Below are 13,612 nucleotides of genomic sequence, written 5' to 3'. Positions count from 1 at the left end.
CGAGTTGCGAGATGTGAGACGCGGAGTTCAATGATGAGGATTGATAGACATGTACGCATAGCGCTCCCTTTCTTTAGTGACGAAGGTGGTCTGGCTAGGCAAAAAAAATTGCATCTGGTGAAAAAAGCTAGGTTTAAGAAATGATTTACGGGTTCCCACAGCAAGGAGTAACTTGAATATGCTGTTAAAATGTGATTATACAGGCCACTCGGCTTTCCAGAGTGCCTAGCAACTCACTGTTGGTCCCCGTATGTGTCTTTAGGGCGCTCTTTGACTCTTCTGGGAAACCGCACGCTTTGTTGTGAGCGACTGCAGTTATACCAAAGAGTCATAGTGGTGTCTCTACTACGAAACCCGTAATCTTGTTTGATAACTAGATTTTCGCAAAGCATATAATTTTTCCAGCCTGTTGCTCGTTCACTCAAGGCAGGACACCGTTGTTTCCACCGAGAGATATTGCCGCGCACATATATCTCCAGATGCTATAACCGGGGTCGAGGACGTCATCACCTCATTTGAAATTTCGTGCGCATTGCGAAGCTTCTTTTCCCTTCGCGTTTGGCCATTGCAATAGGGGTAGAAGAGGCAGCAATGAAGTTTGCTCGCTGCTCCTAATTATGAAAACCTTCGCACGCCTCTGCCTATGTAATATCACTTGTTGGACAAGATGTAATAGGTACTGCGACGTTGACACTGAAGTAAGGCGTAGTTAAGTTATAAAAACCTGCACTTTTTATTGTGCTTCTTTTGTTATCCTCTACGTTTATGTTTTTGCTACAGCACTTCATCGTTCCTACTCTCGGTCGTCATGTTAGCTAATTGAATCACGTAACTAATGCGAAAGCGAAAACCTCCACAGAATTATTTTTACTGACGAAGACATTTGTCGCCCAGGTATACATACCGAACAGCACTGGTTCTCATCTACAAGAGTTGGACATCATATTTTACTTATCGATTTAAGTTAACGCTTGTCCTCTTCGGTGGGACAGTGGGTATGGTACTCGGATGCCAACCTGAAGGGGTTTCATGACGCCCATACCATCCACATTTCAATAGAGGCTAATTGGTAGAGACCCGTGTACTGCGCGATGTCAGTGCTCTTTAGAGAACACTAGATGGTCAAATTTTCCGCAACTCTCCACTACGGCATATCTCGTGATCATATCGTACTTCTGGGACGTAGAACTCCAGACATTATTAGGCTAACTCTAAATGTGGACCCCATTGATGCTTTCCGTAGTGTTACACAACACATTAAACGATTAAAACACACATGTGTCCAGATACACAAAACAAATACAGTGAGCTGTCATTTGTACGAATGATGATTCAACAAATAAATCAGAATAGCACTGTTCTACAAAATTCTGAGCGGTTTTCTTACGCATTTTGTGCAAACAAGAACTGCAGTTACAGGAGCATTTCAGTTGAACGAACTTGATCTTCAGACCCCGACCTAGTTTATCTACCAATAAATGAAGTGCTTACAACCTGCAGCACTGGCATAGCCCATACGTGTCACCTCCAAATCGCCTATTCATCGGTGGCGGTGCAACATCTCTTGTGCATGCAGTGCCATCGAGTCAAAGTGGCCGCACGCAATACAAGAACGAACTTCGTGAGCTGAAATATTTGAGCGGAACTGTTAGGTTCTCAAATTGTTCTTACAGGTTCTCCGACAACGAGAGCAGATGAGTTCAACGAAGAGTTTGTAATTGTTGATGCAGTTTCGAATTTTATCCCTAGCAGAGGATGTAGCATAAAATGGAAGGTTGGAACTCTACACGTCTCAGCGAGAAGCTACCCAAAGGCAGTGCCCACAAATGTAGACATTGTGGACGGAGTTTCCTCTCCTTGCTCTTTCAGCTCACCAGTCGGAATCAAAATTCGCAAATTATTTTGAAGGTAAAAAACATTGTCCACATTTGAGTTTACAAATTTCCTCGGGTTCTTCGACGTTTACTGAAGTGAGAGTTCAGTGAATTTGAGTGCGTGGGAATGTAACATTCCCTGAAATACTCCATGCATATTAACAAACTGTGAGAGGTGCCTGGCACTGAGGGATATGAATGAATGGATGAAAAACTTTATCGCGGTTCTGAAAGATTCCACCCCCGTTTTATAGGGGTAAGATCGCGGGACGCTTCTATGTATGGATAGGAAGGCCTAGCCTCACCGCTGCATCGGGGGACTTCTGGCAGCCTTGAGTTCTTCAATGAGGACCGGACTCGTGAGCATGAAATGAAAGGCATTTTCGGAAAATTCTTGATATTTTCTTGTAAAGAGGGGCACCTTGAGCGCTTGTGGTTAAAGTCACTGCGATGGCGGCGGTTCGGACAATGTTCTGTAATGTCGGAGTAATGGCTGCAGTTTACGACGCTATAGGGATAATATACTGAAATGACAGGAGTGACTGAGTAACCACGAAGTTCTATTAAATCATCGCCTTTTCCTTCATGCTTCTGGACAGGTTTCTGTGAATCCACAACGCCTGCCTTACCTTTCTACCGTAAACCCAGAGCCTGAATGGGGAATATGACTTGATCTGTGAGAATGCCCGAAGTAGCTGTTTTCTAGCGTAAGGAACACTGACCAAAGTTAAGCAGTCCCGCGTGGCCTATCGACAGCTGTGCTGCGCCTGCTGGAGGAGTAGCGACGTCATACGCACGCGGTGCACAGCTGGAGCACCGGAGCAGGCCTAGAAGCTCCTGGAGCGATGTTTCACTAGAGGCCTGGCGCCAAAGTCACGCGACCTCGATCACTAGCCCTTCCATTATTCCGTCCGTGCTTCCATGCATGAGTCTGTCGGTCCATGCGTTTGTCCGCCCTCCCTTCTGTCCGTTCACCTGAATATATACATGTCCATCTTTTATCGGTTGGTTCATTATTTTATCTATCTATATATCTGTCTATCTATCTATGTATCTATCTATCTATCTATGTATCTATCTATCTATCTATCTATCTATCTGTCTCTCTGTCTGCCTGTCTGTCTGTCTGTCTGTCTGTATGTATGTATGTATGTATGTATGTATGTATGTATGTATGTATGTATGTATGTATGTATGTATGTATGTATGTATGTATGTATGTATGTATGTATGTATATTTGTCTGTCTATCTGTTCATCTATCTATCCGTTGTCTGTCTGTGTAAAAAAACTGCTGATTTTCATTTGTTAGACCGTTACCTTCTACCGGCTTTCACCTAATGCCAAGTCTTCATCAAAGAAGGGAATTTTTATCAGCATTCTCGGCACAGCACTGAAAGAAATCTATATAGTGATGTTTATTAGCCTTGTTATTGTGGTCTTTCAGCTGTTATTGCATGCATCATCCACTTTTCTTTGCGTGCATGTGCACGGCAAAAAAAGAAGGGCACAGTGGCTCTCATCGTTTCATGCAGGTTTTTGTTCGTTATTGCATCTGAGAACCCTTGCTGTTTGGCAAAAACTGTTTACTTTTCGCATATTGCACCCCCAGTATGCTGGGGACCAAGCGCAAGCCGTTGGGACGGCTAGGTCATCACCTCATTTTCAATTTTGTATGCCATTGCGAAGCTTCCTTTCGTTTTGCTTTCGACCATTCCAACGGGGTTGGAGGAGGCTGCAAGAAAAGTTGGGAATTATGAAAACCAATTAACAGGACCTCCGTGCACCTCTGGCCATGTAACTTCAATCGCAGCACCATATGGAAGAGGTAAGATGACACTTACACTGAAGTTGTTAGTTCTTCTTTTAGAAGAACTCTTTGCTGCTTCCCATGATCAGGTTTTTTGCAAAGATTGCAAGGTCTACTAGGCCCTATAGAGATAACCTGAACATCGACATGACAAGCTGTTTTCTTTGTCTTGTTTGAAACCCGGTGAATACAGACACTTCTAAATGAACCATTATGAGATATGGTTAACATCAGCACATTATTGTATACCTCTTGTTTAAACGCATTGCGTTAATGCCTGCTCTGTCCCTTTGGTTGTGTCTAGTAGAGAAACGTTTTCTGAGCATCTTACTTTTCGTTATTTTGAGTTCCGAAATTGTATGGGTTATCCATGGGTTCAAAATGTTTCCTAACTGATATTTCCCCTAAACTTTCTTCTCTTCTGCAGGTACTCAAGCGTTACCGAGTGGAAAATCACCATGGTGACATCGGATTTCTTACGCAATTCACCGCTAAACCCGAAAGACCAGCGAGGTTCCGCTTTGTCGAACTGTAAAACACCGTGTGAAACACCGTCACCTAAGCTTTTTAATTGAAAAGTTTAGCCTTGAGGGCTTCAGATTCATGAGAGTGATTACAGAATACACCAAACAAGTAAATGCACGTGAAACATACGCATAGCCAGGGAACATTATTAGGGTTTTCAGATATAAACTTAATATTCCTGCCTAATACGTGCATAGAAACTTCTGTTGGGTGCTTTTGATTTTGCATTAGATAAGTACACATTCTCAGCGGCTGAAACGTTGGAATCTTTGAACTCTAAAAAACTTTCTGCTGATAAAACAGAAAGTTATTGCTTTTGCTGTTGGGGCGTCATTGCCTACAATAAGCCATTTTTTCTGCGTTAAAGAGACACATAAAGGCAAATGGCCATTTATGTCAGAGTGAAAGTTAAATGTATGACAAAGTTCGAAACGATCATATTATCAACAGCAGTGCCTTACTTGCCAAAAACTTAAGCTAAATGTATGATATAGGGTATGCCACGAGTGGAACATTATTGAAATGATCACGAAGAGATGATAGTGTCCGACTACAATTAATCGCTAGTAGTCAAACTTGATACAATTACACAAATACTTTTTCGCGCATCAAGAGGCTTAATAAACAGCTAAAAAAAAAAGAGAAACAACTGACTCTTCTGTTTTCAGCTGGGTAAGCTGGGTAGGTGGCGCCATCTAGCGGGGTCTAGTTAAACCAAAAAAGCAAAACCACGGGTTTTAAGATGGCAGAAAATTGTACAATGGCCGTTGTTGCCTCCGTGTCTGCCGCAACTTTCGCTCGGCTTCTACTGGTGCCTGCGGCCTCGTTGTAACCCAACAAAGTGGCTGAGTGTACTAGTTGGTTTAGCATACTTGAGGTTTAACAGCGCGAGAATATACACGGGCAAAGTCGTAAGCGTGGGCAAAAATGGGCACAGAAACAGTGACGTCTAATAGCCCGCTTTCACGCCGGTCAGTAGAAGTGTGCCGAGGCAATGCGGAATGCTAAAACGTTACTTTACCTCAAGGTGAGCACTTATTCGGTATAAAATTAACACAACGATGTTTTCGAACTTCGACAATCAACGTCGCAAGCATAGTTGCCCTTATTGTCCCTTTAGAGAACGTTACGATGACATTTCACTCCCAAAAGTGGGTGATACGCAAGCGATTGTTTTTATATTATTCTGGAGGACTATTAGCACGCTCCTTCTATGTATTTAACGTATTTCATGACGCTAACTTGACCAATCTTGTCTAACGGGTCTTGCGTGCTTGCGCCTAAAAGGGCGACACTGTTTATTGGCGAGCCAAAATTGGTATATGTTAAGAACAGCGCACTGAGACGGGACGAAAAACCAAAACAAAACACATTCTCACCACTCACTAACAACTTATTTGAATGCAATTCATTAGGCATGAAACAAATATGAAAAACGTTTGAGACATCCCAGCCCCAGCAAAGCGAACGCTCCCACGATAAGGTTTTTACTGGCTACCAGGGAAACATATTTCCTTTTGTGAAAGGGCAACAGAAGGAAAGCCAACAGTTCTCGACTTCTTCTATCAACTTCGATGGTCTGTTGGAGCCGTAAAAGGGGCTGGCTCGACAACGGGTCAGGATAGCATTGAGAAAATAAACTGTCAACGTCAACCCCTGTGATGTGTTTGTATTCGCTCGTGCAAACAGGTACCATAATGGTGTGATTTATAACGCTGTGCGACACTGTAAAGTAAATATTTTATTTTTTTTCGCCCAGTTCCGAAAAGAAATCATGATTACAGCACAGTATTCGCTCTAGATATCGCGTAAAGTTCACCACTGCCTTGCTAAAGATGAGTGAATAACAGTTAGTCCATCAAACTGGCGTGCGCCACACAAATTCACACGCCTTCAAGAAACACCATCACCGAAAACGGGTAAACGCCACAGAAATGGGGTAAATCCAAATACACAGAACTTCCACTGACGGTGAAAAAGACAACAGTTGGCGCAACAAAGACTAAAAAAAGGTGGGTCGAGAAGTGATTTCCGAAATGTGGTTAAATCTGAGACATACATACAAAAGTATATGGGTTTGGCAAACTGAGCTGTCTGGTCGGTTCCCAAAATGAAGGTATAGAATGTATTAGTGTTTCTTTTCTTCTTATTTTTACTCTCCCTCTCTCTCTTAATCTTTGTACATTTACTATACTGTTTTCTTTCTACTTTTTTTGTTACTGTAAGCAGTAGTGCAGTTATCGTCCATATGAGACCATATGTTTTTTGGCCAGTCCCCAGAGTGGGTATGAGCCATGCATTCTAGGCTACAAACAAACAAACAAATGCCTGTGAAGAGACGATGGCGAGCCGGAGATCTCAAGTGAGTACAATGAGAGAATGCTAGGGAACCGCAGAGGCAACAGTGGCTGTCAGAAAACGCTGAATCGATTCAGGGCCAACGTCAACAACGGCGTCCCTGTATCTTGTCTGTGGTGGCCTGCGCTTTACCTTGAACCTCTTTCCGTATATCATCAGCGCACTAACAGCCCGGGATCACCTAGCTAGAGCCTATAAAACAACCTAAAAGCAAGCAATCAGAATCCAGCCTTCAGAATCGTACAGTTTCACACTTCAAGGCAGACCTTGTGCAGCCTTAATGTGTACTGAAGTGTTAGTGTTGCAGGCATAATCTTCGAAGGAGCACTCCATAAAAGGGCACAAGCACGCACATAGAAGATTGCGCAAAATGAAGCCCTGTCACAGAGAGCTTGTTCTTTCATCTTTTAAACACAGTGCTTTTGCTTGCATCATTTTAAATCTGCTTGTTCCTTTGCTGTTGCAAAGTGCTTTTTCAGCAAAAATAAAATAAAAATGCGCAAGATTTTTCAAATAAAAGATTTGACCGCACTAAAATGAATGATTGTGACTCAAGAGTTTACTTCGAAACATGTGATAGGAAGACATCAAATAACTGTATGGCAAATAATCAGACCTAAATGAAGGAGTTCATTGAAAAGATGAATTGTTTTTTTTTAAAGCAGAAGGGATCGTTCCCTACTCTCGCGGGGCAGACCAGAGCCGCACGTTCCCATTTGCGTGATCTCTGGGAATTCTACAGCACCCGGCAAGCAAGCCGAAGAAATCCGTCAGGATGGCCACTCGGTAAAACATTAAGTGTCCGCGGAAATCGATAGCACGAACTGCGACGCGCAAGTACCAATACCCTACATCTATCTCAAGGATTAGGACCCCTTCAGATTTTGGAGGGCAGCTGATGCACAATCGTTGATGCACTAAGTGGCATCGGCGTAAACGACAGAATGAGTTAGGACAACGTCATTCACACAGCTGCCAAACGCTCCATCACGTCCCCGTCACGTCAAAAAAAAAACGCACCACAGCTTGCGACAGCGACAATGACGTCAACTGTAGCACGCTTTTGTGAAGTGTGAGCTTATTGATACCGTGGGTGCATTAACCTGGAGAAATGAATTGAGCATTTCGCATCAAATAAGTTAACCGACTTTGTCTGCAGTGTAATGCCCACGTTAACATAGAATGCAATCTTTATGAGTACAGTATACACCATAAACACGACATTGTTATTATTGTGATGAACCAAATTTAAAGAAGGCATTTTCGTCAAGTAGTTACCATGACAACCAGATATTATATTTTGGGATGTTTAGTGGCTTTATGACACTGTTATGGCGTCGCAAGCGGGAAAAACGACGGCCGCGCGAAGTTTGCCGATGAAGTTCGTGACTATAAAACACGTGCTACTATAGAAAGCAGTGAAGATATCTGATTGGTCCTTTTGTAGGGGTGGGGCTCCGTCATCACGCCGGTGAAGAAAACACAGAGCACTGCTAGGCGTCATCATCAACCCCATTTTCGAGAGGACAACAACTCGGAGATCATTTCCCCGGACGTGAAGTGTTGCCGTGACGGGGACGCGAAGGAGCGTTTATGGCTGTGTGAATGAGGCATAAGAGCGAAAGCGAAGGATGAAAGACGGCGATTGCAAGGAGACCACGAGAGCAAGGTAACGACAGTGGTGAGGCAAGTTCCGTGGGGCCTCAATGGTGCACGCCACCGTACGATCACCGACGACGTCATTGTTGAGGTAAGGACCGAAGGCGACCATAAATACCTTACTTGGGATTAATGTGGGGCATTTACGGAGGCCTTTCTGTGGCGCCTGTTGTGTAATGCTGCGACCTGCTGCGTTCCAATCTCCCGGTTAGCGAGGCAGCTGCGCTACACTCCGCAGCCTGCAGTGGTTGATGTAAAGGGCCTCGGGGCGTTTTCTTAGTTTATACCGTGCACCCGTATACAAAACAACATTAGCTAGTCCTTTTCCCACAATCAGCAACGAATTATAATAATTATATTATAACGTGGTGTTTAACGTTCGAAAACCAGCATGTCTTTTTGAGAGACGCCATATTGGAGCGTTTGGGTGCACGTTAAAGAGCCCCAGGTACTCTAAATTTCCAGAGCCCTCCACTACAGCGTCTCCCATAATCATATGGTGGTTTTGGGACGTTACACTGCACCAGTTGATCAATCATGTTGGAGGGTTGCGAAAATTTGGACAACCTGTGTTTCTTTAACGCTCACCCAAATCTGAGCTCACGGGCCTACTGCATTTTAGCGGAGGACGCTGCCGGGCAACGCAACGCGGCGGACGCGTTTCACGTCGGCTCAGCCTTTTATGAATGTTCCCCGCAGATTTATCAAGTCAAATACCTGGCAATCGACCACCACCGGATAGAGCGGGTCCATCCGAACGCTTCGACACCAAAAACCTTGGTGAGAGACCTTTTCTGAAGCTCTTTCGATGTGAAGAACTACCCGAGCTACAAGTGTGCCCAGGTAAGCCTACACCGAAAAGGCCGACGCCGGCCTCGGGAAGGGTGATCAACGGTGCCGACTTGTAAGCCAAGGGATTGAACGCACCTCCGAAATGCATGTAGTAATGATTCTGGAGAGGAGAATAGCGATCTGACGAGACGAGACGCTGATGGCGACGCGAAGGGCTGGATCGAAGTCACGTATAAAAGGAAGGGCCGTGTGAGCCCTGGCGAAGAGACAGCATTGAAAAGAACCCGCTCAAGAAGCCCGACGCACCGAGGTGGGAAGAGCATCATGAACAAGATTTTACAAGCAAGCAAGATGCGAAGGCTACCTGCAGATGACATCAAGATAATCTTCAGACCAAGAGACGGGCTGAGCAATAGACACACGTGCAGAGCCAGCCTCGACGAAGCGATACACCAAAAAGGAGGGGTACGAGACCAACGCGTACGTCTCGGAACCGGAACACAATGCCAAGGGGAAAATCCACAACATTCCCTTGAAGTACACATATGATTAGCTCATGCATGCACTGATGAACGTGAGGAATCCTTCATTGGCGGACGCCAAGAGACTAGAGAGCACGACCACCATGATTCTATTGTACGAAGGCAACAGGGTCCCCATCTGGGCTTACTTCAACAGCATCATCATGAAAGTTTCTCTCTACCGGAAGCAAATAGACTTTTGTTAAGAGTGAAGGAGGCTCGGGCACAGGCCCGATGTGTGCCCAAGACCGCCAGACAAGTTGTGCCTGGTGTGTGGTGCCAAAATTCCTACCAGAGACCATGAATGCACACCCAAGTACAAGCTCTGCGGAGACGCACACCCCACGGGAGACCGGACTTGCAGAGCTAAATTTTAGACGCCATACTTCGTAAAGCAACGACAATGGGCTGCGAAGAGAAACGAGGAAGAACTCCAGCGGGAAGCCGACTCACCAGACCAGGACACCTGGGGAAGCAGCAACACACAACCAGCCCGTGAACCCACATAAAGGTCCAGATTCAGATCCAAGTCCAGGCTGGGAGCCTGGGGACTACGTCGCTTGGAGTCAAAATCCAGATGCAGACCCAGGATTAGGAGCGGGCCGAGATCCACCTCGAGGGGAAGGACGCCCGAAGCTACAACGAGGCAGCAAGGAGAACTGAAGACGCCAGACAAGGTGGGCTGGTCAGACATAGTGGCCAATCGCGATTTGGCAAGGTCCGGAAATAATAGTAACGCTAGAGATAATTACAGAGATATAGAGAAACGCGTAGAGGAATACATAACGGAAATCAAGCTACTCATACAGGAGCTAGAAAAAGTAAGAAAGCAATATAGTCAATGAACTAAAAATTGATGAACTCTACAGCAAACACTGAATGAAATACTCATGAAAATGCAGATAAAGACGTCGCCTCCATCGACCGCCATCGCGGCCTTCTCCACCCCAGCGACCAAAACCACAGGGGAGGGAGAGAATGAGGAGATAGAAATAGTAGCAGTGAAAACACAGCAACCAGGCGCCAAGCGTAAAATCCCGCTGACGAAGACCAAAGAGCAATACGACTCAGAAAAAGAGGTCAAGAGGCCCCGTCCTAGCACAAAAAAACAGACGTCCTCGAGGACATAATAAACAAACTGTCGGACAAAATGGAGAAAATGTTCTAGATGCTGGTCGTGCGACTTAGCGACAGTGAGGTGGTGGTTAAGGCGCTGGCACTAAAACACGACAAGTGGCTCGAAGAGCTAGAGAAGAAAATTTCTTAGACACAGCGGGCACCAAAATGAGAAAACTTGTCTTCCGGCAGTGGAACTGCCGTTGCTTCTCCAATAAAAAAGCGTCGATGGCGCAACTAATCAAAACCACCACAAAAAAACCTGACGTGATCAATTTGCAGAAGACATTCCACCACGCCAAATTTGCCGGGTATGCCACCCACAAGCAACGCACAAAAGGAAAGGGGAGAGACAAAGTTGTGACCACAATAGTGAAGAAGGTGCTAGTTGCTATCCCACAAATTTCGAAACAAGTGACGGATATCAACCCCATTCCTAGAAAAGTCGTGCCACGCAGCAAAAAGGAGAGCAGCACTTTTGTCTTAAACGTATACAGCAGCCCATCTAAAAAGGGCCTAAAGCATAATTTCAAAGAACTAATTAATGAAACGATGAACATAGCAGGCGACAACCGACTTCTTATCGGAGGAGATTTTAACGCTCCACACGCGCAGTGGGGATATGGGCACTCGTCGAAGAAAGGAAAAAACCTTGCCCACCTTATTGAAAAGGCCAGACTAGCCACTCTGAATGAGCCAGCCTCACACACAAGAATCGGTGTAGGTCTTCACAGGAGACCACGCCGGACTTGACATTCTGCAAGAACGCCGGGCAAATCACGTAGAAAACACCTTTGAAGACCTGGGAAGTGATCACAGGATCCTCAGCATCGCCCTTGGCAATCCTCCTACCAGGAATTGCAAACGAACAATCAGGCGCGTAGATTAGGATAAATTCCGCAGAAGCAAAAACGAGAAGAACAGGGTCCCATCGAAAACGTAGAAGAATGGAGCAGTGAACTTCTACGAGACGTAGAAAAAGCCACAACCGAAATGTAGTGGGATGACTGGTTGGCTAGACGAGAAGAGGAAGATGAGTGTGGCGGAACCCTCTCAATGCGGATGAACAGCAGGCTCGCAATCCTTGTCGAAGCCAAAAAATCTATTCAGAAGTGGCTGCATAGGCAAAAACACAATAGAAATCTAAGTAGAAAACTCGCCGAGCTAAACAAGCACATCGAAACACACTGTACCCAGCTATGCCATCAGGAATGGGACAAAGTGTGCGATGCCATGGACCGCAACACAAACACAGGCAAGACATGGAAAATCCTCAAGCACTTGCTGGACCCGTCGGCCACCAAAACGGCGGTGAAAGAAGAAATGACCGAGATAAGACTCAGGTATAAAGGAAACATCCATCAGATGGCTGGTGAAATCCTCAAGCTCTACCTCGGCAGACCCCCGGCAGTCGAACACCAGAAATACTCGGGCTCTCCCAACGAAGATCTTGACAGAGACTTTTCAAAGCAAGAAATCAGGGCAGTCCTGCAGACTATCAAGACCAAGTCAACTCCAGGTCCCGGCAAAGTGTCCAACAAGAAGCTCCAGAACCTGGACGACCAGGGAACGAGCCGTTTGACAGACGTCATCAACGAGTGCTGGAAAAACGGAGAGATACCCGACGAATGGAAGAAATCTGACGTGATCCTCATTCCTAAGACGGCTAAACCACTAGAAATCCAGAACATGCGGCCCATCTCCCTCACTTCTTGCGTCAGAAAAGTACCCTGTTCAGGCAAGCTTGCTTGCCTGAACAGGGTTAACGGCTACCTTGAGTCTAACAACGTATACCGCAGCAACATGATCGGCTTCACAAGAGGGCTCTCCACACAAGATGGCATGATACAACTGAAGGAGCAAGTCATATACCCTATCGCACGAGACACGAGGGCAATAATCGGGCTAGATCTAAGGAAAGCCTTCGACATGGACGAGCACGCAGCCATTCTAAAACGAATTGCGCAACTGGGTCTAGGCAAGCGCACGTACAAGTACATCAGAAATTTTCTTACGGGAATAACTGCCACGGTTAGACAGGACGAGGAGAGCATCCAAGTGGACATGGGCAGCGCTGGCACACCGCAAGGGTCCGTCGTGTCATCGATGCTGTTTAACCTCGTCATGATTGGATTATCAGAAATATTAGAGCGAATCGAAGGCATCAATCACACAATTTATGCAGACGACATTACGATTTGGACCACGCAAAACACCAGTGAAGGCGAGATGGAGAATAGATTTCAAGATGCGGTGGATGCAGTCGAGAGTCATCTAGATGGCACCGGATTGGTATGTTTACCGGGCAAATCAGAACTGCTATTATACCACCCCAAAAGACTAGGCATACATTGCAGAAACCTAGCAGAATCACACAAAAGAATCAGGATAACGACTAGAAATGGCACGGTGATACCCTTGGTTCAGAAGATCAGAGTCCTGGGTCTCTGGATCGAAGCCAGGGGAACCAATGGGGAAACTATAACGCGCCTGGAAAAGAAAGTCATGCCATCCATCAGGCTAATACAAAGAGTATTCAATAAACGAAGGGGCATTAAAGAAAGAAACGTTGTACGACTCGTACATGCCTTCGCGATCAGCTATGTCACGTGCGTAGCAGTGTTCGTCCACTGGAACAAAGCCGAGAAAGACAAAGTCGACGCGCTGATTAGAAAAGAGTACAGAGCTGCGCTTGGTCTACCGCAATACACGAAGAACGAAAGGCTGCTACAACTCGGAGTACATAACACGCTGGACGAGATCGCTGAAGCACAAAGGATAGCGCAACTTGAACGATTGTCTGGAACCATGGCGGGTAGAGAAGTTATGGAAAAGATCTCCAATTACCACGGAATGAAAGGTCCCAAGATGCAGATTCACCCGGACGTCCGGTCCGCGATAGTCACGGAAAACATCCCATAAAATATGCACCCTGCACACACCGTTGAGAAACGACAA

The 13,612-nt window shown here is 45.6% G+C and overlaps 1 protein-coding gene across 2 annotated transcripts in view; it reads left to right on the top strand.

Annotated features, from left to right (window-relative positions):
- Positions 1 to 5,865, top strand: part of LOC119186683 (putative cytochrome P450 49a1) — an 82,058-nt gene extending 76,193 nt beyond the window's left edge. The window contains exons 9-10 of one of the 2 annotated variants that reach the window (XM_075872446.1): positions 3,563 to 3,701; positions 4,111 to 5,865. In XM_075872446.1, the coding sequence (XP_075728561.1) occupies positions 3,563 to 3,701; positions 4,111 to 4,148 (177 nt within the window). In that variant the 3' untranslated portion in view covers positions 4,149 to 5,865. The remainder of the gene's footprint in view (positions 1 to 3,562; positions 3,702 to 4,110) is intronic. The other variant, XM_075872447.1, reaches the window with a different exon arrangement.
- The last annotated feature ends 7,747 nt before the right edge of the window (positions 5,866 to 13,612 follow it).

This window comes from Rhipicephalus microplus, chromosome 8 (assembly GCF_043290135.1).
Source record: "Rhipicephalus microplus isolate Deutch F79 chromosome 8, USDA_Rmic, whole genome shotgun sequence".
NCBI lineage: Eukaryota > Metazoa > Arthropoda > Arachnida > Ixodida > Ixodidae > Rhipicephalus > Rhipicephalus microplus.
Note: the sequence above shows the minus strand (reverse complement) of the source record. Positions and strands in the feature narration are given on the sequence as shown.